At 39.5% G+C, this 22,643-nt stretch overlaps 2 protein-coding genes across 3 annotated transcripts in view; one reads left to right on the top strand and one right to left on the bottom strand.

The window, feature by feature from the left end:
• Nucleotides 1–5,185: 5,185 nt before the first annotated feature.
• On the bottom strand, nucleotides 5,186–14,131 carry LOC124149526 (ankyrin repeat and SOCS box protein 16-like). Of its 2 annotated transcripts, none has more exons than XM_046521175.2 (7): nucleotides 13,990–14,131; nucleotides 11,532–11,630; nucleotides 10,999–11,097; nucleotides 10,529–10,627; nucleotides 8,368–8,466; nucleotides 8,013–8,111; nucleotides 5,186–5,639 (listed from the first exon to the last, which is right to left on the bottom strand). In XM_046521175.2, exons 1-7 carry the CDS (start codon nucleotides 14,107–14,109, stop codon nucleotides 5,271–5,273), a joined length of 984 nt encoding a protein of 327 aa, XP_046377131.1. In that variant the 5' UTR covers nucleotides 14,110–14,131; the 3' UTR covers nucleotides 5,186–5,270. The 2 variants fall into 2 exon arrangements, with proteins under 2 accessions (XP_046377131.1, XP_046377132.1); XM_046521176.1 differs by lacking the exon at nucleotides 13,990–14,131 and adding an exon at nucleotides 13,738–13,983.
• An 822-nt stretch (nucleotides 14,132–14,953) lies between these two features.
• Nucleotides 14,954–22,643, top strand: part of LOC124149527 (dnaJ homolog subfamily C member 7-like) — a 39,616-nt gene continuing 31,926 nt past the window's right edge. The window contains exons 1-3 of the mRNA XM_046521177.2: nucleotides 14,954–15,082; nucleotides 19,143–19,240; nucleotides 21,348–21,472. Of these exons, the coding sequence (XP_046377133.1) occupies nucleotides 15,006–15,082; nucleotides 19,143–19,240; nucleotides 21,348–21,472 (300 nt within the window). The 5' untranslated portion in view covers nucleotides 14,954–15,005. The remainder of the gene's footprint in view (nucleotides 15,083–19,142; nucleotides 19,241–21,347; nucleotides 21,473–22,643) is intronic.

Here is a 22,643-nt window from a genome sequence, read left to right as displayed (position 1 = left end):
GGACTGACAGATGAAACACTACAGACAAAGCTTGACACTGATGGTCACAGGGATAAAGAGGGAAACATTGTGGGTATCAAGGAGGTTGTAGAAATGGGAACAAAATATGAATCATCCATGGTCATTACCAAACCTATGAGACTGACAAGAAGAGATCAAGGACAAGTAAACTGGACTAAGGGGCGAACAACAAATGAGGGTTCAGATTATATGAGAGGAAATACAAACAACAGTTACAATGGCAGAAGTAGAGGCATTCACTCCAGCAAACCAGCCAATGAAACAGCAAGGCGGGTGTATATATTGTGGGGCTTTTCCTGTTCGTTTGAGGGGCAAGTGCAAAAGTTGTTCAACTAAAATACACCAGTGGAAAGTGTGAAAAGGAAGGAAACATTGCACGGAAGTGTTTGTCTGACCAAAGAAATGTGCATGCTATGGACAGTGAACAGGATGTTTACACAAGTGAGACAGAAGTGGGTCACAAGCTATTCACAGTGGATGATCACACCATAAGTTCGATGTCAGGCAAGAAGGTAAAGAAGTTCTTTGCGGAATTAAAACTCTCTGCAGTGAGAGACAAGTTTTAGTGGATCAAGGTGCAATTAGACTCGGCATCAACGACAATCACATTTGAGTTTAGCACAGTGTCAGAATTGTGTCCGCCAGGATATACCATAAGCAAGTTAATTCAGATGTCCAATACCGTGACAGTTTTAACCAATTTCAACAAATGTGATCTCTGTGCCAATCTGTTGTGAAAACTTGAATAAACTTTGATGATCCTTGAATTAATCCTAAGTATGATCAAACAAGCACAACAAATTCTGGATAAACAATACCCCTCAGCTACCAAAAAAATGAATCCACTGAATAATCCTGAGACATGCCTCGACAGAGTATCTGAATAATCATCATACTTTTCTTGATAGTGCCAATGTTCCTTCTAAAGAGCAGATGAGAGGATGACAATTCTCAAAGACGGGTAGCAATACCGATTGTTACATGTACAATCAATCTTCTCCAGCCCATATTTACACATACCCATATTTTATACTTCAACAGTTAATTCTAATGTTGAAATTTAAATGTTAGAATGGTATACATTTCCTGATATAATGACTAATTACTTTTAAAAATGAAGTTATACGATGTCATGTTTTTGTTTAAACGATAATTAATTTTGTCTATATTTATACCTGTGGCAGTTTTGACTTTAGTGGTAGCCGTTATGACTTCATTGTGGCCGTTTTGACTTTTTTCTGGGTCCGTTTTGACCTGCTCCCAGGTAAATCACTCGATTGTCTGGTCCAGGCTTGATTACTTACAGACCGCCGTCATATACCTGGAATATTGCCGAATGTGGCGTTAAACGAACAAACAAACTAACCTTCGTATCAATTTCTATTATCATCAATCATCAAACATGAATGGTTTTTTTCACATAAAGCTCATTTCTGTAATGTTCATATTTCATCCGAAAATACGTTTATGCGGACATGTTTGCCATTTATAAATCTATCAGTTTAAGGCTGGAGCCTATTTACGACTTTATTTTATAAAAGTCACAGCTGTCTCTCGGAAACAGCTGCATCACACAATCGTCCGTTCATTTTACAACCGCTTCCATGGGATCGGTACTGTGCACGGCTGTCAGAAGGTACGATGTTAAAGTATGTCCTAATTACTACCAGAAAACCATGAGCTTAATCAGCACGATGGTACCACCATATACCGCGAAGAGAAGTCTTACATAAGTCTCCCTGGTGGTGTTGGCTCAACAGCTGTTCCACCAGCGGTCCACGTTGAGTGTTACTAGTTGAGTGCCGTCCATTCAAACATTCAGTCAACCCCAAACACACTGAGGGTGAATATCGTTGCATACACATGGGTGTGTTGTAGATCCATTAGAAATGAGACTTGAACGTTTGATTATGGGAAAGGAGACACAATGTCAGTCAGTAGTACCAAAGCGGTGCCCATATATCCTGGCTTTTCAAAAACCTAATCCACAACAAATTGCTTATGTCTTCATATTGCTGTTATCTCTTCTAAAATTTTAATTAGGCGCAATTAATTTGATTACGAAATAATAACTGGACAAAAAAAAATGTCCTTGGTTCTGAGAGGCAAAAGTATCATTCGTTACCACTCGCATTTTCCGAAACATACATGAAGGATTTGGCTTGTTCTGGAATGGGTCACAAATGGCAAAAGTATATGAATTATAAATGTATATCACGAAGAATATATTACTAAAGATAATCTGGGACAAGAAGTATACCTCTGCAGGAAATCCTGATTTTTTTTAATCATATTATTCATGACAAATGTGTCTTCCAATGCGTGTTCTTCCTCAGCTATTATATTCTCTTTAAAAAAGTTGGCGATACTCTGCAATAACTTACATTTCCAAAATTATTAGAGATTTTAGTTTCTTGTAGTAGATGTATGGTGATAACAAAGGAATTGAGAACACATAGAAACCGGCAGTGAAGTATGACAGTAGATGTTATTACTGCCAACGATCTTGAAGGACGATAAGGGTAAGATGGGAAAATTTCAAACATGACTGGTTGTTTATCAGCAGTGCAAAATACCGCCACAAATTGTCAACCATTCATTCACTCGACTAGGAATACTGCGTTTGAGTCTCCCAATGGCGATTTGAGGGAATCTGTCCCACTACACTTGCATCGTCTGGTTAATTTCAGCTAACGTGGCCGGAGGTCTTTGATGTTGATGCAAACAACTTACTTTCATGTCCCAGACGTGTTCAATGTGTGAAAGGTGTGGGCTCATTTCTGGCCATTGGATTCTATAATATTGTGCTGCTGGAGGTGACAGCATGACGATTCGTGCATGGTGAGCACAGGCCTTGTTGTCCTGAAAGACAAAATGTCGACCCACTAGCCTTGTCCCGATAATACTGACCCTTCCTTGTACAATCTGGAGTGGTGTTTGCTCAGTCATAGTGATGCCACCCCACACGATAACCAATCCACCGCCAACTCTGTCATGAGGTCTCAGGTTGACAATGGCGTGACGTTAATTTTGAAGTCCTTGAAGTCGCTAATTAAGGAAGTGCAAAGTGAATGAGGACTCATCTGAAAACATGACAGGTGACCAGCGACGATGCCCCACATTCAACCTTAGCAATGACAATTGTAAGGGGCGGCACAACACAGTATAACACGTGGGCGTTGAGCAAGGATATTCGTCATCGTCTGACCTGTTAATTCCTACTCCAATAGCCTGGTGAAAGCTTGCAGCAATCTGACTTGCCGTTTGAGCTCGGTTTCATAGAGCCTGGTTTCGGATCAATCCTGTCAATCTTGTCGTTGACCTGGGACGCCCTAGACAGGGTCAATCGTCAACATTTTGGGTTTGTTCATACCTGTACTATAGTATGCTAGTCATAGACTGTGAAACATTGAACGTATTGGCCACTGCATGCCGACTTCTACCTGATTCCAGCATGCCAATAGCCAATAAATGCTCTGCATGTTTCAGATGCCGCATCGCTACATCATACACAAACAACGAATGAAATCAAGTAATGATAAGCAGAATCAATGATTGACAGAAATAATGGTCCACAGAGATTAATCGACCGACCTTGAAAGTGTCAATGTCAGGAATGACACTACTGCGTTAGGTACATGTAAACTATAGGATGTGTTTTGGTGTTAAGTTTTACAGATATACGAGGGGCGTTCAATAAGTTTTGCAAATTCAATATAAGACCAAGTCGCAGAATATCTTTTGCACTTTTAGTTTTCAATATAATCTCCATTCACCTCAATACACTCATTCCATTTGTCCTTGAAGCTTTTAAAAACACTTTTATAGAAATCCGCAGATTGGCCCTCTAACCACGCCTCCGTGGCGGCCTTTATGTCCTCGTCATCCTGGAAGCATCTTCCACGTAGGGCAGATTTCATTTGCCGGAACAGGAAAATAGTCTGGGCTGTAGGGTGGGTTATTTAACTGTTCGAACGAAGACTTATTTCCTGTTCCGGCAAATGAAATCTGCCCTACGTGGAAGACACTTCCAGGATAAGGAGGACATAAAGGCTGCCACAGGGGCGTGGTTAGAGGGCCAATAATATATATATATACACACACAAAAAAGAGTCCAGATATTTGTGCTTGTCAAAACTCCTTTGTGCTCACAAGATCCCTGCCACTTAACGTTTCCCCAAAACGTACTTACATTTTTAATAAGCTCAGGTTTTACACCGACAGATGTTTTTACCCATCTCATAAAACATTATCAGCTGATCACCACAAGCACATAACACCGAAAATACCAGTCAGCAAATCCGAACTGAAGTACGCAATTCAATACAATTATTATACTATGTTGTTATTAAAACGTGTTAATTGTATATCTGGACTTGTGTTTGTAATATATTTTATTAATTTTATTCAAAATTTCATTTAATATTGTTTTTATTAAGTTATGTGAAATCGTGTGTGAAGAGATACAGCAACCACGGTCAGATTACCGCTTTTGACGCATTGAAACGAACTTTAGTTGCTAGAGAATGGATACATATATTAAAAATGCCATACTTTGACTCGTTAAAAGCCATATTTGTGGCAATTCTTTGAAGTTGTATCACTGGTGGAGTACATTAAATATTTTCTGGTGTTTGAACTTTGAATTGTTTTGAAGGAAAGTTGAACAACTTCAGTAATCTTGTTATATTATAAAATAATTTTGACTGTTCCAAAATCATGAAAGGTTCAATCTTTAGATGCTTTAAGTCTTGTTTTTTTTTATCATTGCGTATTGAGATACTTTTCGTATCGTGACCAGAATATCGAGATGCGTATCATATCGTGACCTTCCTGTATCGTTGCAGCCCTACTGGAAGCTTTAACCTAGTCATAGGCAACGCACAATAGCAGTATGTCCCAAATGTCCCAGCCATGTCTCACATGACACAAATACTGCTTCATTACACCTGAGGAGCCATTGAGCGGTGAAAGATCCTGTGTTCAATTCCAGTTATAAGTTATGGTACAAACAGAAGTTATTTTTCAGACTTGGTTTTTGTTAGGGTTATGCCAAAAAAGTAAAAGGCTGTGAATAACAAAACTGAAAAACATAGATGGAGGACAAAAATGGCTGGTGACAAAATATGCTTTGTCAGTTGACAAAAATGAGAAATCATTCTGCTAGAAGTCCTGCAATTGTTTATTGCACATTCAACATACTGATATACAATTATGTAAAAAATTAATAAAACTCCCAAAAATTGCTATCACCCACCACTATCTTCAATTTCATTGATGTCATTCTCAAAAAGAAGGAAATCAACCAAAATATGTGGCAGTTGTGTTTTCTTTATAGATGAGCGAATACTCCTGCCTTGAACACAGTATCCAATTCTGCGGCGAACACGTGTCCGACACAAGCACATGAGACTTGGCACAGTCTCCCGACTAGACTGCAGCCACTGCTGGAATGTCTCTTGGTCTAGTTCACTGGCCAACTTAGGCATGACACTCCCAGCACTCAGCAGTCTGTCCTTGTGGATGTTATACCCAGCTACCGTCAACATGCCCAAATACTTCTTGCCATGATTCTGAAAGTGTTTGCACTTTGCAATCAAATGTGGAAAACTGGATTTCTGAAAACACAAATGGTCAATAATTGTTTAAAAGATGTATGAAACATGGACTCACCTAGGCCTATTATCTTCCTTATATATGCAGATCACAGATCATAAGTACATAAATACATAAATCTTGAATTTAAGGTGTCTCCAAATTAATGCGGCCCCCTCCCTATTTGAATGATACATATCCTTACCGTAATCCAACTCTACCATAATTCAATCAAACAGAAAATAGCACCGCTTATTAGCGCTGAGTAGAGCACTTCCGTAAAAACAATAAACATTGTTTTCCTAATAAGACACAGTTTATATGTTTACTCTGTTGACTGGAATTAAGGAAGTTTAAAGGCAGTAAAATAATTGAACCAACAGTTCACTAATCGGTATGCGGAGAATGTGTCCACAAACTTAAAGGCAGATGACAAGACAAAGGCTGTGATCTGAGAATAAGTGTGATGAAGCCATCGGTGTGTGTTGGGTCGTGTCGGTCTTTGACGCAGTGTTGCACCGATGGCGTCTGTCTGGACTGCTGGAGTACCCAATGATGCCTCGTTTGACACAAGTGGGTCGAGTGGGTATAACTCTTGAAACCAGCAGTGATAACTCACCAAATGCCTGTTGTGTAATTTCTATTCTTTGAATTACATTGTTATATACTTGTTAGAACTTCTGCTCAATAAACCGTGTTTGTGTATATATTCAAGTTGGTATTTCCGCTATCCAAAGTGTGCAATGAGGCCGTCTTATTGTTGATAGACATTTTGGAGACATAAATACGAAGTTTAATTAATGGGAGCAAAGACCAATCACATTTTTCGCATTTAATTCAAGCTTGTGTTAATTTCAAGGTTACTTTATACCAACTGACCTTCTTAAATCACCATAATTCTACATTTTCCCATCGCTAAAGTAGTAAATTATAACAGACTACTAGAGATCATTTTCCTTGGTACAGGTCACACAGTCATCTAAGGCACTGCCATTTGTTGTGAAGAGTTGCATCTCTTAGGCAAGCCAGAAATATTCTTCCCACAACAGTCTGTCAGGATGTGATATAATTGAAACACTGTTCAAAGATGTGTTAAAACCAAACACATTAATATCCTGGGAGGATATGGTGTTAGTATCTACACCGAAACGTCATATTCATTGTAATTAAGAAGTTGTATATCCATAGAACTATCAGATATCTCCATATCATACCAACTTCTAAAAGCCACTTAAAGAAGTATTCTGGTGAGGTTGTCCTCCAATCCTCCACAAGGACAATTTAACAAAAATTCTACCATAAATTTGGAAAATACTCGATTTTGACTGGTCAATCAGAGATTATCAACATACAATAAACCCCCTCTAATTGAAACAGCTGATTTGACGGCCACATCACCCCATCACCACTGACTGGACTGATGCTGATTTATAGTGCTAGCCCACTGAGATACCATGCCATAGTTTAACATGAATACCCCACTCAGACACAGTATACTGACTCCAAGCCGACCAGTCCTTGTTTTAGCCCCTTAATGCCGAGTGCCAGACAGGGTAACAACAAGTACCATCTTTTAACGTCTTTTGGTATGACGTGGCTCGGTATCAAACCCCGGACCTTCCGCTCTTTGGGTGGACGCTCTACCACTAGACCACGGAGGCGGTCTTGCGTAGAATGAGCGATATGACGTCATTAATATTGACGTACACTGTAGAATGAAATATTTGCAAGGCTTGCTTAGTTTTCTTTAGGGGTGCCCACCTCATGTTGGCTTAGGAAGTTGCAGTGCTACATGCTTTCAGTGCCTGTCATAAGTTCCAGTGAAATTGTATGATGTAGACAAACGGCTTGAGCATATACAGCGCTATATTTTGGTTACAGGCTGTGGTTGGTGATTCCATAATTCTGATTGACAACCCAGTCAAAACACTGGACTCAACCTTCACTCAATATATTTGCTGACACCAAAGAGTTTGCGTTTTATTTAATCATAGTAAAATGGAGATAAACATACTATGTTTTCAATGTAGAGCTAGGTTACCTGTAGGTTTAACCAAGTTAAATTTAACATTTGAAAGGCTGGGCTTTTGGTTCCAAATTCAATTCAGCATAGTTAAATGTACAAGTATCCTAGCTCTACATTGAACGCACAGTATGTTTATCTTCTAAGTATCTGTGTGAATGAGTAAGTGAGTTGTTTTCATGAAAATTTGAACAGTTTTACAGTTATATCACCATAAATGTTGAGGAAAACCTCCAGTGATGTTGGGTCTTTGATACATACAACTTGGGTGAAACGCCAAAACACAGGTTGCTGACAAACCCAGATACATGATCAGGGTGAAATGGTGACTAGTGGCACCTCAAACGCCTGGGCCGCTAAGGAGACAGCCTACCTGTGAGCCCAGGTTGACATCAGCTCCCTCCACAACCAGGTACCTAGCCATCTCAAAGTGACATTGCAGCAGAGCTTCATATAGAGGAGTTTCTCCTGTCTGAAAATGAGTGTTAATATCAAAATAAATGACAGTTTACCATGCAAGTAGTGCCTACCAGACATCATTGTTTTCATTTTGAATCTATAAGAACATGACACATTGTTCTAGTCTGTATTATACTACAATAATAGAGTATACAAACCAGGTCTTGGCCAATCTGTACTACAGTATTCAATCCTGGCCTTGGCCTGTCGCATATTACTGCATAGAGAAACAGTATGATTGACTTAGCCTGTTCTGGTATGAAACAAACCTTGGCTTTATAGTTGATGGCAGCACCATGTTCAACTAGCAGTTTAGCTATTCCCATGTGGTTTAGTTTTGCAGCCCATCTCAGTGGGGTCCATCCATCCTGTAGACATGAAAGAGGAAAATATCATGAAACATGTGCCAAGAATAGCAACTCCAAAGGAGGGGGTGGGGTACCGGGTAACACTGATCAAATTATTGATGTACTGAGCTTGTTCATTGCCAAATCAAAATATACTCCTCACAAAATATCGGCAAAATATAACAGTTAATGAGCAGAGAAAATTGTGGTTCCTAACCCTCTTGAGTATTTCGGCAAATTTTGGGAGTAAACATTTCACTTTGCAAGTTGCAGCTTTGATTTATCCACAAATTAATGGATGTTGTGTCATTGTTGACATCGGTATCACACCCAACTGTCAATACTTTTGAGAGACACATTACAAAGAGAAAAATGCTGACAAATTTGAGTGCACTGATATGTTCATCCTTACAAACTTGATTGAATGACTGGTGTATCCTGACATACTTGATTGAATGACTGGTGTATCCTGACATACTTGATTGAATGACTGGTGTATCCTGACATACTTGATTGAATGACTGGTTTATCCTGACATACTTGATTGAATGACTGGTTTATCCTGACATACTTGATTGAATGACTGGTTCATCCTGACAAACTTGATTGAATGACTGGTTTATCCTGACAAACCTGATTGAATGACTTGTTTATCCTGACAAACCTGATTGAATGACTGGTTTATCCTGACATACTTGACTGAATGACTGGTGTATCCTGACAAACTTGATTGAATGACTGGTGTATCCTGACATACTTGATTGAATGACTGGTGTATCCTGACAAACTTGATTGAATGACTGGTTTATCCTGACATACTTGATTGAATGACTGGTTCATCCTGACAAACTTGATCGAATGACTGGTGTATCCTGACATACTTGATTGAATGACTGGTGTATCCTGACATACTTGATTGAATGACTTGTTTATCCTGACAAACCTGATGGCTTGACTTGTTCATCCTGACAAACCTGATAGAAAGACTTGTTCATCCTGACAAACTTGATTGAATGACTTGTTTATCCTGACAAACCTGATGGCTTGACTTGTTCATCCTGACAAACCTGATAGAAAGCCTTGTTCATCCTGACATACTTGATTGAATGAGTTGTTTATCCTGACAAACCTGATGGCTTGACTTGTTCATCCTGACAAACCTGATGGAAAGACTTGTTCATCCTGACAAACTTGATTGAATGACTTGTTTAACCTGACAAACCTGATGGAAAGACTGTTCATCCTGACAAACCTGATTGCTTGACTTGTTCATCCTGACAAACTTGATTGAATGACTTGTTCATCCTGACAAACCAGATTGAATGTTTTGTTCATCCTGACAAACCTGATTGAATGTTTTGTTTATCCTGACAAACTTGATTGAATGACTTGTTCATCCTCACAAACTTGATAGGATGACTTGTTCATCCTGACAAACCCGATTGAATGACTTGTTCATCCTGACAAACCTGATTGCTTGACTTGTTCATCCTGACAAACTTGTTGGAATGACTTGTTCATCCTGACAAACATGAGTGAATTGACTTGATTATCCTGACAATCTTGATTGAATGACGTGTTCATCCTCCCTAACATGTTAGATAATAATGAGAGTTAACTCAACACCTTATGATGCACACCACTGTAGTTAGGAAATGGCAGACATGCTTGGTTGTGACATCGAATACTGCCAGAAACATGTCCATTACTGGAAGGTGAAGGTCCTCATCATGTCAGCTTATTACAAACAGATAACCTGCCCCCAGCAGTCACACGTTCAAGACTGTCATGTGAGCTTCCAAACACAGCTCACAGCTAATATGTTGTCCACACTAACTGCTGTACAGATTATTCCAATGTGTATGTAATCACTAAATGAATAACTAAACATATCCTACTTTTTCTTACATATTTGAAAGAAAGTAGCCTCATTAGGAATCCCCTTTTAATGCTTCAGAGAGAAGGCGACAAAATATAAGATAAATATGCTATAACTTGTAGTACACCAGGTTGAAGGAAACATGCTCTGATTGTATATAGTGTATAGTGCGCATCCCTCCAGCGTGTGGCCACTGGGACTCACCTTGCTCTGTATGTTGGCCTTGGCTCCTGCTGCTAGCAGCTGCCTGACGACATCTTCGTGTTCCCGCCACACAGCCAGGTGGAGGCTGGTCTCCCCGTCCTGAAGCCACAACTGTCACTAGCAATACATGTCTCAATACTTGTAGAAAGCAGTACAGGGTCTCCAGTAGCGAATTATTTTCAAAACTGCCATATCGCTGTCTTTTTCTACTTCATTTATGATCACTTTTTTTAACAACTTATGATTTCAAAGATCTTTAATAACAGTTTCAGTCTGGATCAGTAAATTCTTTTGCTGTTATTCAATCAATAATTGACAAGCATATACTACTCAAAACATATTACAGAACACCCGCAATTGGAGGGCTGTGTGTGTTGCAATAGCCCCCACCATGACAGATTAACTAGTCATATGACAAAATCAGTTGTTCTTTAACTTCTTTTAAGTAGAGTATATACTGTATTCCTTACCAATGTGCGAGCATCTATTCTAGCTCCAGCCTTCAACAGATGAGTGACTATATCTGTTAAGCCTGCTCTTGCTGCTATATGAAGTGCTGTGCGGCCATCCTGGCAAATACTATTACATGTAAACAACAAGACACTGCATGACAGAAACAGTTCTCTCCCCTGTGCCATCTTCAAAAATGAACTGGGGTGATGAAGTTATTAACAAAAACATAATATAGTCATCAATATCAACTTGACAGAACTTTTCAAAAAGACATTAATCCCTTGATCTGTCTGGGTATCATGTCATGCAATCAACCTTGTCAAACCAATCCAATTTTGTCTCTTATTATAAGTGAGGAGGACATAACCCCAGTTCACACAGGGGCCAACACCAACGCTCAAATGCTGAAGACATTCATATGACAAGAGAAATCAACCATTTCTTTCAGGACTAATGACAAAAGAATTCTTCTGATAATGTTCCAATGCAATAGTTCTCAATAGTAATCTGACTGATAATTACTTCGAAATGGAGCAATGAATTTGTTTACCTCATTTGTGGCCTGTACCTCTGCCTTTGCTTTGATGAGAGCTTGGACAATGGAGACACAACCAACTGACACAGCTTCCAGCAGCAGTGTACTACCATACTGAAACAGATGGGGTACTTGTCATTCTCAGTTTCACATATTAACTGTGACCCTGTTGGTTTTAATTGCAGACAGCAATGTTCAATACAACTTCATCATGTCAGTAATTATGGTGTGTGATCAAACAAGCTGTTGATAGTGTGAGAAACTATTCCTTCCATGGGGATACACAATTACCTAGGTCACACACTGCCAACTATCGGATCCTCATTTGAACATGGCTCTTATGAGAAGTACTGGGGAAATTTGAATCTATTCTGCGCTCGGATCTATGTAGACTTATCAGTTTCAAAAGAGAATAAAATTTTGCAATGGGGTCTACAATATCACTGCTATGTCAAAGACGGTTGTAAAGTTAGAAGAGTGTGATGTATCATGAAAAAGTCAGAATATCCTGAACTATGATATACAGCCATTATTGGAAGACCATTAGAATTCAGCCCCACAACTTCTTATGAGGATGACCTCTGCCGTAGGTCACGTTTCACTAAGACAAGCATCCAGTAACTTTCAGTGAGAATATATCAGACTTGAAGTCATGACCAAGAAGCGAACCAACTGAGCTATGTCCACACTGTTAAACAAAGTGCAAATTTACCTAGTCATCATATCTGGTCTTGTCTAAAGGGTTACAGAAATGAACCAGGGGCAAAGTGGTGAGAGACACTTACGAAGGCTACGTGTAGCCATGGTATCATGTGACATGTATGTCAATGAACATTTTCGAATGATGCCATTTGGCAGTTCCCGTTCTGTAATCTACAAAATCTCAAGTGGTAAGGAATGAAATGAGTAAAACTGCTCTGGGTGTAAGACATTGAGTTCACGAGTATACATGAATGAGAGGGTATTCAATAATTGCTAGGGTGTTTCTGTGCCAGGTTGTGTGCGGTGAAAGGGGGTTTAACTTTGCGTCCAAGATTTTGTGACAGAAAAGCGTGGGAGGAAACACTGTAATGATAACATAGATCATAGTATGGCTGAGAAACTTGTTCTGACGTAACAAGGGTGAGTGGATGTTTTAATAACATCTTAGAGTGTGAAATGTAGGAAGACAAGATTCTTGTCATCAAGGCTCTGTGGACTATGAAACTGAGCAGCACATCACTCATCAGCTGATATTGTGAACATGAACACAATTGTATTGTCGGATGATACGATTTCGGACATCATACATTTCTGGATGGCAATTTTTGCGCTATAACAATAGGTTTTACTGTGCAAATATTTGGCAAATATATGATGGCTTGTTTGAACATAAAGTTGTCTTTCACAGGTGAGTGAGATGTTTTACTCTTGTTCATGTGATTAGCAAGAAAACTACATGTTTCTTAAGCATCTGAAAAACCATAATACAAGGGATATATGGACAATATGTATGTACTCTTTTCCACCAGAGTTCATTTGTTGTTTTAACCAATCACATCAAATTACTTTGATCTCTGTACTGACCGAAGTACCAATCTGTTGTAAACATGTATAATCTTTTATTTTAATGAGGAAACTTTGTTGTTGTTGCTTTAAGTGTCTGAAAAGTCATCTTCCACCTTAGCCTTTGACTGACCTGTCTTTGGGAGGGACCTTCCATTGCTTTTATTTCAAACTAATTCATTTTTGAGTAGTAAAACTCAGTGTCACCTTAATATTTATAAAAAATGGAGGCTTGTGTCACAAGAAGAAGAGACTTCGTGGCCAGGAGACTGTACAAGTAAGGCGTCATCACACCATCCAAGCTCATAAATATCTATGCAATGTTAATCCTTGTGATATGTACAATATATATAATACAATTAATGTGATATAATAACTGCATTTGTTGTCTCTATTTTTTTAAAGCCGTTTTGACTTAGTTGTTGAGGCCGTTATGGCTTGTTGGTGTGTTCGTTTTTACTATGGTATGAGGCTATTTTGACCTGCTCCAAAACGGTTCCAAAAACTAAGGAGCGTTAATGGGTAAATGATTGGCAAGATATGCCCAACCCCAAGGATCGTGCAGGTGTGTTTGATAGGAAAGGGGTACCTCACACCAGTGATCACAAAGTTACAGGGAATGATCGGAAAGGGGAAACAAGGACTAGGCCTAATGGTAGAGTTGTGGGGAACCTACCCAAACAACGATCAAATCGACTCGGAAGATATGTGAAGCGAGAGCCTCAATTAGCGCCATTTAGCACTATATAGGCCTGAGATGCGCCAGTTAATATGCAGGGCCAAATGTCATTGTTGCCAGGAAACGTTGTCTCCCAACAGAATATTCACGCACTGCCAACATTGTAACAGTATATCGAAAACAGAACACACGACGCAGACTCATGTAACGCGTGACCGGTAAATCAATTTAAATGAAAATAAAAGGCACCCAAAATCTCTGGTTGACATCAACACCCCCTTTAACCAGTCGCTGCACTGTCTGCAAGTCTCTACATCCTACAGCCTTCTTAAGACGCGATATCATAGCTCGATCATCGAGGCATGACATTGTGTTTGTTGTGTATATAATGTGCACATACTATGTGACACACGACTACAAACACTTAATATACACAATAACATAGTATATATTGCAACAACTTAGATGAGTTTGAAAATGAACCTGAAAACTCATTAACCAGGTTGGGGGTGGGGTCACTTTCCCAACCGAATATTTTCCCCTCAAGCAGAAAGCATATACAAACTTTCACAAGGAAAGGTAGTTTTCTACCCTCCTCTTCCACTGGCCAACATCGTATTTGCTGAGAAACCGAATTCAGAATCGATAAAAATGTAGATACATATGTTTAGATTTAATTATATCCTTATCTTTTGTCATTGATGACATGGGGCAATTGCAATTTGAAACCTTTGCAACAGAGACCATAAAATAAATTTTATGTTCTCTGATAGCAGCTACTCCGGAACTGTAAACTAATAATTGTCATTGTTTACTCTTGTAAGTTTTAGGATGCTTGTAAAGTCTTTCAAAATTCACTTTAAGCAAGCTCATATTGTATTATGTATATCAATCTTACAGTTTATAATTATCCATTTGTATGAATATTTAATATTTTGTACCAGTTCCACACCTTTCACTGATTCCAAAACCAAGACCTATAGCTGATCGACTGGGAAAATGGGCATACCTACGGACATAAATCAAGCGTAAAAGCCTTTTGCCTCACAATTTTTTGTCCCTTTCCTTTTGATTACTTAAGAAAAATGTATATGTTTGCTTGATGTCATTTAAAAAAGAAAACATGTAAACCTTGCATGCGTGTTTTACGAGTAAACGTATGTAATACGTGGCTACGAAAATACTATGCACTGCCAAACCGGTTTCGGTTTGATGATGTCCAAGTCTCGAGTTTTCTCATAACGTCTCGAACCCATCGCAACAACATGTCGGACACAGAAATGTGCGAGGCGGATACAATGCAAACAGAAGAGGAAGAAGGTGTCTATTTGACAGAAGAAGAGTTGAGTTTGGTTTTAGTCAACCCCTCTTTGAGTTAGCCAAGCTGAGAGGCCTAAGAATGTTCATTATGTTGCCATAAATACACGTTCACACACGTGTGAAAAAACGAAAGTGGAATTTTGAAGATGTTCTGGAATAGTCTAAGTAAACACTTATCATTAATTGAGTATGCAAACATAAAAGTATTGCTTCATTGAAAATCTGCTCCGACCATTTTAAAACTGTCTTAATTGTTGCCTATTTTATGCATGATTAGATGAATTCATACCAAGTAAAAGACCAACTGGATTTCCATGTGATACCCCCTATTTTGTGTGATTCTATGACTGAACTTTCTGATAACAGCAAAGCAGGAGCCGCTGACCGGACTGTCAGTGAATTGGTGTTCACAATGTTGTGAACTGGCTGATCATATGTGGTAGCCTGGTCATACCAGTGATGAGGGTATCTCTGATGGATGGATGTCGTTGCTCATGCTATTGGCACTTGGTTTGTCATGTCAACTGAGGTTAACAGGCGTCTGTTGTGTGGTGCTGTACAATGCTGTCTGCTGCATGAAACAAAATACACTGATTCATTCTTAGTTTATTTATGCTGAAACATGTTATCAACAAGTGGCGGGGCATTACATATCTGAGAGCAGTACCTTTACAATTCAGTACCACAACTTCTCGTGAGGACGATCTCTGTCGTAGGTCACATGTCTCAAAGACAAGCAACCAGTTTTTGTGAGAATCCGTAGGACGTGAACTCGCGACTTTCGGATTGTTAGCCCGACAGCTAACCGACAGAGCTACGTCCACACTGTGAAACTAAGTGCAAATTTACCTAGTCATGCCTATGACGTTACGGAACTGAACGAAAAGGGTCGAATAGGTCACGGACACGTACAAAGGTTTACGGGTAGACATGGTGTCTCGTAACTTTAGTCTTCGGACACTTATGAATGATCCTGATGACATTTGGCTCACTTATCCCATTCCATAATCTACAAGATACTGAATGGTGAGGAATGAGCCGATATGGCGCAAACTAAAAATGGCTCCAGATGTCAGACGTCGGACTCACAAGTACGCATGAGTGATACGGTATTTAATAATTCGTCAGGTGATTTTTGTGACAGAAAGGTGTGGTAGTGAACTCTGTGAGGATGATGTGGATAATAGTAAGGAACGAGGGAGGCATGAGCATGGCTACTGATGACACAACTGTGGGTTCGCTTTTGAAACAGTACTGTAAAAATGTAGCCGGTGAATGTTCCAGGACAGTTTCTGGTAATATTCTAGTTAATATTCAACACAAAACCATTTCATCCTTTTTACTCGACGTTTTTGTGTGAAGAATATTAGGAGCCGCTATCGTATCTATAATGCCAAAAAACAGGTACCTAACCCTAATGATAGTAAAGGGGGGATTTTATAGTAAAGGGGATCCAAGGGCTAAGGATAGAGTTTGGGATAACCTACCCTAACACTGGCGACATTTGGATGTGTTCAGCGCCAATATGACATCCCTAATAAACTGCATTCTTGTGCATAATAATGAAAATTAATGAACCGAAAAAATAATATATGAATATTAGTTCACATTCATAACAATTTTAGCAACTTGAATTACGAGAAAAATGACATACAAAATATATATAAAATATATATAAAATATAAGTGCTTTCATAATCTAGCGCTTGCTCTAAAATGTGCCGCCGCCGGCTATATTTAGTTAACAAATATTCAAAACTCTCAACACCGCTGGGCGTATTCAATGACATTGCGTGTTGAAATGATAGATCACTGGGAGGAGCTTATGCACACTCAATGACCCCTGACGTCACAGGGCATTGTTTCGCTGGTGTGACTGGCAACAAAATACTACAAATTACGTCATAAGGTATTGTCATGTGTTTGAAACGTTTTGTGGTACTGTACTCTAAAGGTAGGCCAATATCTGGGGACATCTTTTGAATATAGCACCACAACTTTTTGTGACCAAACTTTTGTACAGTACTCGTGACCTTTGGATTATTACCCCGACAGCTAACCGACTGAGCTATGTCCACACTTTGAGTAAATTTATCTGGTCATGCCCAAATGAATGGAAATGGTCAAAAAGGTGACAGACACTTACAAAGGCATCACCAACGAGTGATACCCATGCTATTTCGCACACTAGTCCCATTCCGTAATCTACAAGATACCGAGTGGTAAGGAACGGACCGATAAGGTGCTGTAGAAATTACACCACAAATTTTATTTGACTTCTATAAGTCCGCAGTGCAAACAACAGTCCCAACTGACAATAACATGCACACTGAGACACAATCGGCTCAGCCCTCTGTAATACGCCATCTCTCTCTCTCCACCTTTCCCCAAAACTAACTGCCCAACCACACACACAAGCACATCACAATATCATAGAAGCTATATACATGCACAACATAGTAGACCCGTGAAGATTCCGGGGTAGAATAGGTCTCCAGCAACCCATGCTTGCTGTAAAAGGCGACTATGCTTGTCGTAAAAGGCGACTAACAGGATCGTGTGGTCAGGCTCGTTGACTTGGTTGATGCATGTCATTGATCCCAATTGCGCGGATCGATGCTCATGATATTAATCACTGGATTGTCTGGTCCAGACTCAATTATTTACAGACCGCCGTCATATAGCTGGAATATTGCTGAGTGCGGCGTTAAACAACAAACAAACCAACCAACCAACCAACCACAACATAGTATGTAACAAATGCAAGGATACCAACCACACTTGAGCATCAAAAGAAACCGTAAGTGATATTGTATGTCATGCGAAGGGAGATAACTCTGTAATGGCATAACAAAATATCGTCAGAAATATAACTTTACAGCACGAACTGAAAACGGTTCCAGGCGTCGGATGTACTAGTACAGTGAACTACGGTTATAACGAACTCAAAGGGACTACTAATTTTAGTTCGTTATAACCGTAATTGGTTATAAGCATATATACAGCATAACTACAGCATATAGTGGGGACTAAAAAGTTAGTTCGTTATATCCGTTAGTTCGTTATAAGCGTGTTCGTTATAACCGTAGTTTACTGTATGTATAAATGACATTTTTGTGTGAAGAATATCATAAATGCAGCTGAAAATTTAAAAGCAATACCATACAAGTGCATTTATTTGCATGCGTTCACGCTTCGGCTCCCATCCTTTAAAATGCAGCAGAAGGCGATAAAACCCCTTTAGACCCCCTGTGCAGCTCTTACCCATTGTTTTCATTACAAAACTGGAACCTACAAACCTAACTGATTGAAAACTCTCAACATCTCTGGGGTTATTCAATGACAATGCTTGTAGAGATGATAGCTCATGTTAACCATGACTTGCAGCAGTAGAAACTAACAGGTTTGATACACTAGTCCTTATAATGATATCATATAGCAAAACCCTTAAAAGGCAAATGTCTACTAGTCCTCATGATACCTTAACTACTGGGCAGTTTGGCAAGGACTTCAGGACAAGTGCCAATTTCTAACACTGACTTGACCTGTTTCCAGTGATTTTTATTTTTTTACTGATTTTTTAACCCTTCCAAATCAATTTTCTATGTCAGCAATGTTCAAGTACATGTAAACAAAACTGTTATACAAAACTGAAAATGTAACAGCTTTTATGCTATTAAGTAGTCGTATTTATTAGATTTAAAGTAAAATATAGTTGAAATGTTGCATTAAGTGTGTTATTCGTGTTAATGTGCACTGTTCCTCAAAATTCTCAGAACATTGGAGCCAAATTATTTCTGGGGGGACTCACAACATTTCAGAATGACATGGCCTCTAGGGCTGGCGAACAGTTTATTTAGTTTTGTATTACCTGACATGTCTGCATGTCTGAGGACAGATTGGTTGTGGTGCAGATTGAAAAAAACACACATGCGTATACATAAAACAAGGAAAAGCAGCTCTATTAAAATATATGGTAGTAAACACGTCCATACTTGGTTTAATGATTTATAAATGAATTGAGAGTTCTCACAACCATGACTATACTAAGATCACCATACTTAATGTGTAATTTGTCAACAGAATAGTGGCAGAAGCAGAAAAGAAGAAAGCCGAGGGTAATACCTTCTACAAACAGCAGAAATATACAGAAGCTCTGTCCCACTACACAGAAGCAATCAGTGAGTATTGTTCTGTCAATATCACTTTCCACGGCTAGCTATGCTTTGTGGGGTGTTGATTAATCCATGGCAACCCTGTAGTCACAACTGATGAATCCAAGGACGATGTTGTTGAAATAATTCTGAAACCAAATTTTGCTGCTTAAATTTTAATCTTAATGGTTGGAAATACACACTGGACATGTCAAGTTGGAATATTAGAATTACTTGATCATATTTAATAGAGCTAGAGCTCTAGTTTATCGCTGTCACCTTGTGTATCCAATTTGATCATGATTGTTGGTTTATTGTTGCTTCCACTTTGCAAGTTGTATGGTTTAGTGTGTTTAGTGGCAGACACAAGTTTGGCCAAGAAGTCATTTGTTAACACAAGATGAACACAATAAACAAGGCTAACAGTTGCTGTGTGTGAACAATTGGTAGCACTGACACAGTTGTGAATAGTTGGTAAAACTGACTGAAATCACACAGTTGTGAACAGTTGGTAGCACTGACTGATGTCACAATGTCATAGTTGCTGTGTGTGAACAGACAGTTGGTAGCACTGACCGAAGTCACATAGTTGTGAACAGTTGGTAGCACTGACCGAAGTCACATAGTTGTGAACAGTTGGTAGCACTGACCGAAGTCACATAGTTGTGAACAGTTGGTAGCACTGACCGAAGTCACATAGTTGTGAACAGTTGGTAGCACTGACCGAAGTTACATAGTTGTGAACAGTTGGTAGCACTGACCGAAGTCACATAGTTGTGAACAGTTGGTAGCACTGACCGAAGACACATAGTTGTGAACAGTTGGTAGCACTGACCGAAGTCACATAGTTGTGAACAGTTGGTTGCACTGACCGAAGTCACATAGTTGTGAACAGTTGGTAGCACTGACCGAAGTCACATAGTTGTGAACAGTTGGTAGCACTGACCGAAGTCACATAGTTGTGAACAGTTGGTAGCACTGACTGAGGTCACACAGTTGCTGTGTGTAAACAGTTGGTAGCACTGACTGAAGTCACATAGTAACTGTTGCTGTGTGTGAACAGTTGGTAGCACTGACTGAGGTCACACAGTTGCTGTGTGTAAACAGTTGGTAGCACTGACTGAAGTCACATAGTAACTGTTGCTGTGTGTGAACAGTTGGTTGCACTGACTGAAGTCACATAGTTGCTGTGTGTGAACAGTTGGTAGCACTGACTGAAGTCACATAGTTGTGAACAGTTGGTAGCACTGACTGAGGTCACACAGTTGCTGTGTGTAAACAGTTGGTAGCACTGACTGAAGTCACATAGGAACTGTTGCTGTGTGTGAACAGTTGGTAGCACTGACTGAGGTCACACAGTTGCTGTGTGTGAACAGTTGGTAGCACTGGCTGAAGTCACACAGTTGTGAACAGTTGGTAGCACTGGCTCTGGTCACACAGTTGTGAACAGTTGGTAGCACTGACTCTGGTCACACAGTTGTGAACAGTTGGTAGCACTGACTGAAGTCACATAGTTGCTGTGTGTGAACAGTTGGTAGCACTGACTGAAGTCACATAGTTGCTGTGTGAGAACAGTTGGTAGCACTGACTCACAGACACTGTTGCTGTGTGTGAACAGTTGGTTGCACTGACTGAAGTCACATAGTTGCTGTGTGTGAACAGTTGGTAGCACTGACTGTTGCCATGTATGTCAGTATGCTAAGTGAAGTGCTGTGATGGTCACCATGGTCCCACACACACAACCTGTTTTGTTGAGATTGCAGGTAAATCTCCTGTAACCCATACTTGTTGTAAAAGGTGACTAAGTGAGCATCAGGTTGTCAGTTGGAGAACACTCGGCAATTGGACAATCCACTGGGAAGATGAACCTATTGTCAACCATGTGTGAAGTGTAAGTTAGACTAGGTGTACATGATGTGTTTCACAGTGTGTAGTCCACACACAATTTAGAGTGGACAATTTTCCAATATTTGTTGCTCCTTGCCTTCCTGATTCAATACATGTGTTTTCTTAATTCATCACCAAGTGTGGGTGCATATGCTTATTAAGAGATTAGAAAAAACTGGTAGAGGTTTCATCCCATGATTTTGTGAGAAGCCTTTTGCACACATTGACATGAATTGTTTTCTCCCAGATCTTTGTCCCTCATGTTCAGCCTACTATGGGAACCGCGCTGCTACGTACATCATGCTGAACAAGTACAAGGAGGCGCTGGAAGACTCACGGAAGGCTATACAAATTGAACCGAATTTTGTCAAGGTGAAGATTGGTATTTGATGATAGCTCAGATGAATGCTTCCTGTTTGCCCCAGAATAATGGCAATACTCACTATTTGTTTTACATACTGTGTACAGATGCAGATGTCAAGTTATCGCAATCAATTTCAAAGTGTACATGTCAACTTTACATGCTATATTGCCCGGAAACGTTTTGATTAAGTACCATTAAAACACTGAAGGTCAAGGTTCATCCTAATCAAGGTTATAACATTATCAAATCTGTTATGACCAATTGGTATGAAGTGAAACAATGAAACATTGTAAAGGTTTTCCTGTAGCTTTTTATAAAGTCGTTTTTGTTGTTGTGATCTTAAGGTCAAGGTATCAGACCTTTACTATATGAGAAGCACTTACTAAATTTAAGTAGATTTAATGTTCATTCAGTGTTTGGCATGTTCGGTACTGCTTAAGTTTTTTGCAATATTTAAATTTTGACCTTTTTATCCCTGAGCTCTTAAAATGCATTTTTGCCTGTGTAAACTTTGTCTCCTCAGAAATTGCAAAATTGAGTGAGGTAGCTCAACTTGCTTGCATGCTTGTTTCCCTTTATGATCATGGTGATTTCAAAATATTTTATTCAATTGGTTAGATTTTAGCGTTTGTGTATAAAATATATAACTTTTGTTCCGTGGGTGTCTTTGTTTTTAAACTGCTGACTACATGTCAGGTGAGCTACAGTGCAGTGGCACTGTTTTTATTTTCTGAGCATGCTGAGGGCTGAGTTCAGCATTTTGCCATTGATAGATTATGCAGATTAACTCATGGGACAAGGCTTCTTCTGTTTCTGCAGGGATGGAAACACTTTCCATTAATACTAGTGTCCCAATATTGCCTGTCAGTAGTAGAAATCAGCAAAAATCAGCATAAAACCGGACTCTCTCTCTCTCTCTCTCTCTCTCTCTCTCTCTCTCTCTCTCTCTCTCTCTCTCTCTCTCTCTCTCTCTCTCTCTCTCTCTCTCTCTCTCTCTCTCTCTCTCTCTCTCTCTCTCTCTCTCTCTCTCTCTCTCACACACACACACTGGAATATTTTCCCGCTGAGCCAGAAACATTACTCGTTTACATGTAAGTGCAGGGGCGGTCGGGTAGCCTAGTGGTTAAAGCGTTCGCTTGTCACGCCGAAGACCCGGGTTCGATTCCCGACATGGCTACA

Source organism: Haliotis rufescens, unplaced genomic scaffold, assembly GCF_023055435.1.
Source record: "Haliotis rufescens isolate VD_foot unplaced genomic scaffold, xgHalRufe1.0.p SCAF_4, whole genome shotgun sequence".
In the NCBI taxonomy this organism is placed as follows: domain Eukaryota; kingdom Metazoa; phylum Mollusca; class Gastropoda; order Lepetellida; family Haliotidae; genus Haliotis; species Haliotis rufescens.
Note: the sequence above shows the minus strand (reverse complement) of the source record. Positions and strands in the feature narration are given on the sequence as shown.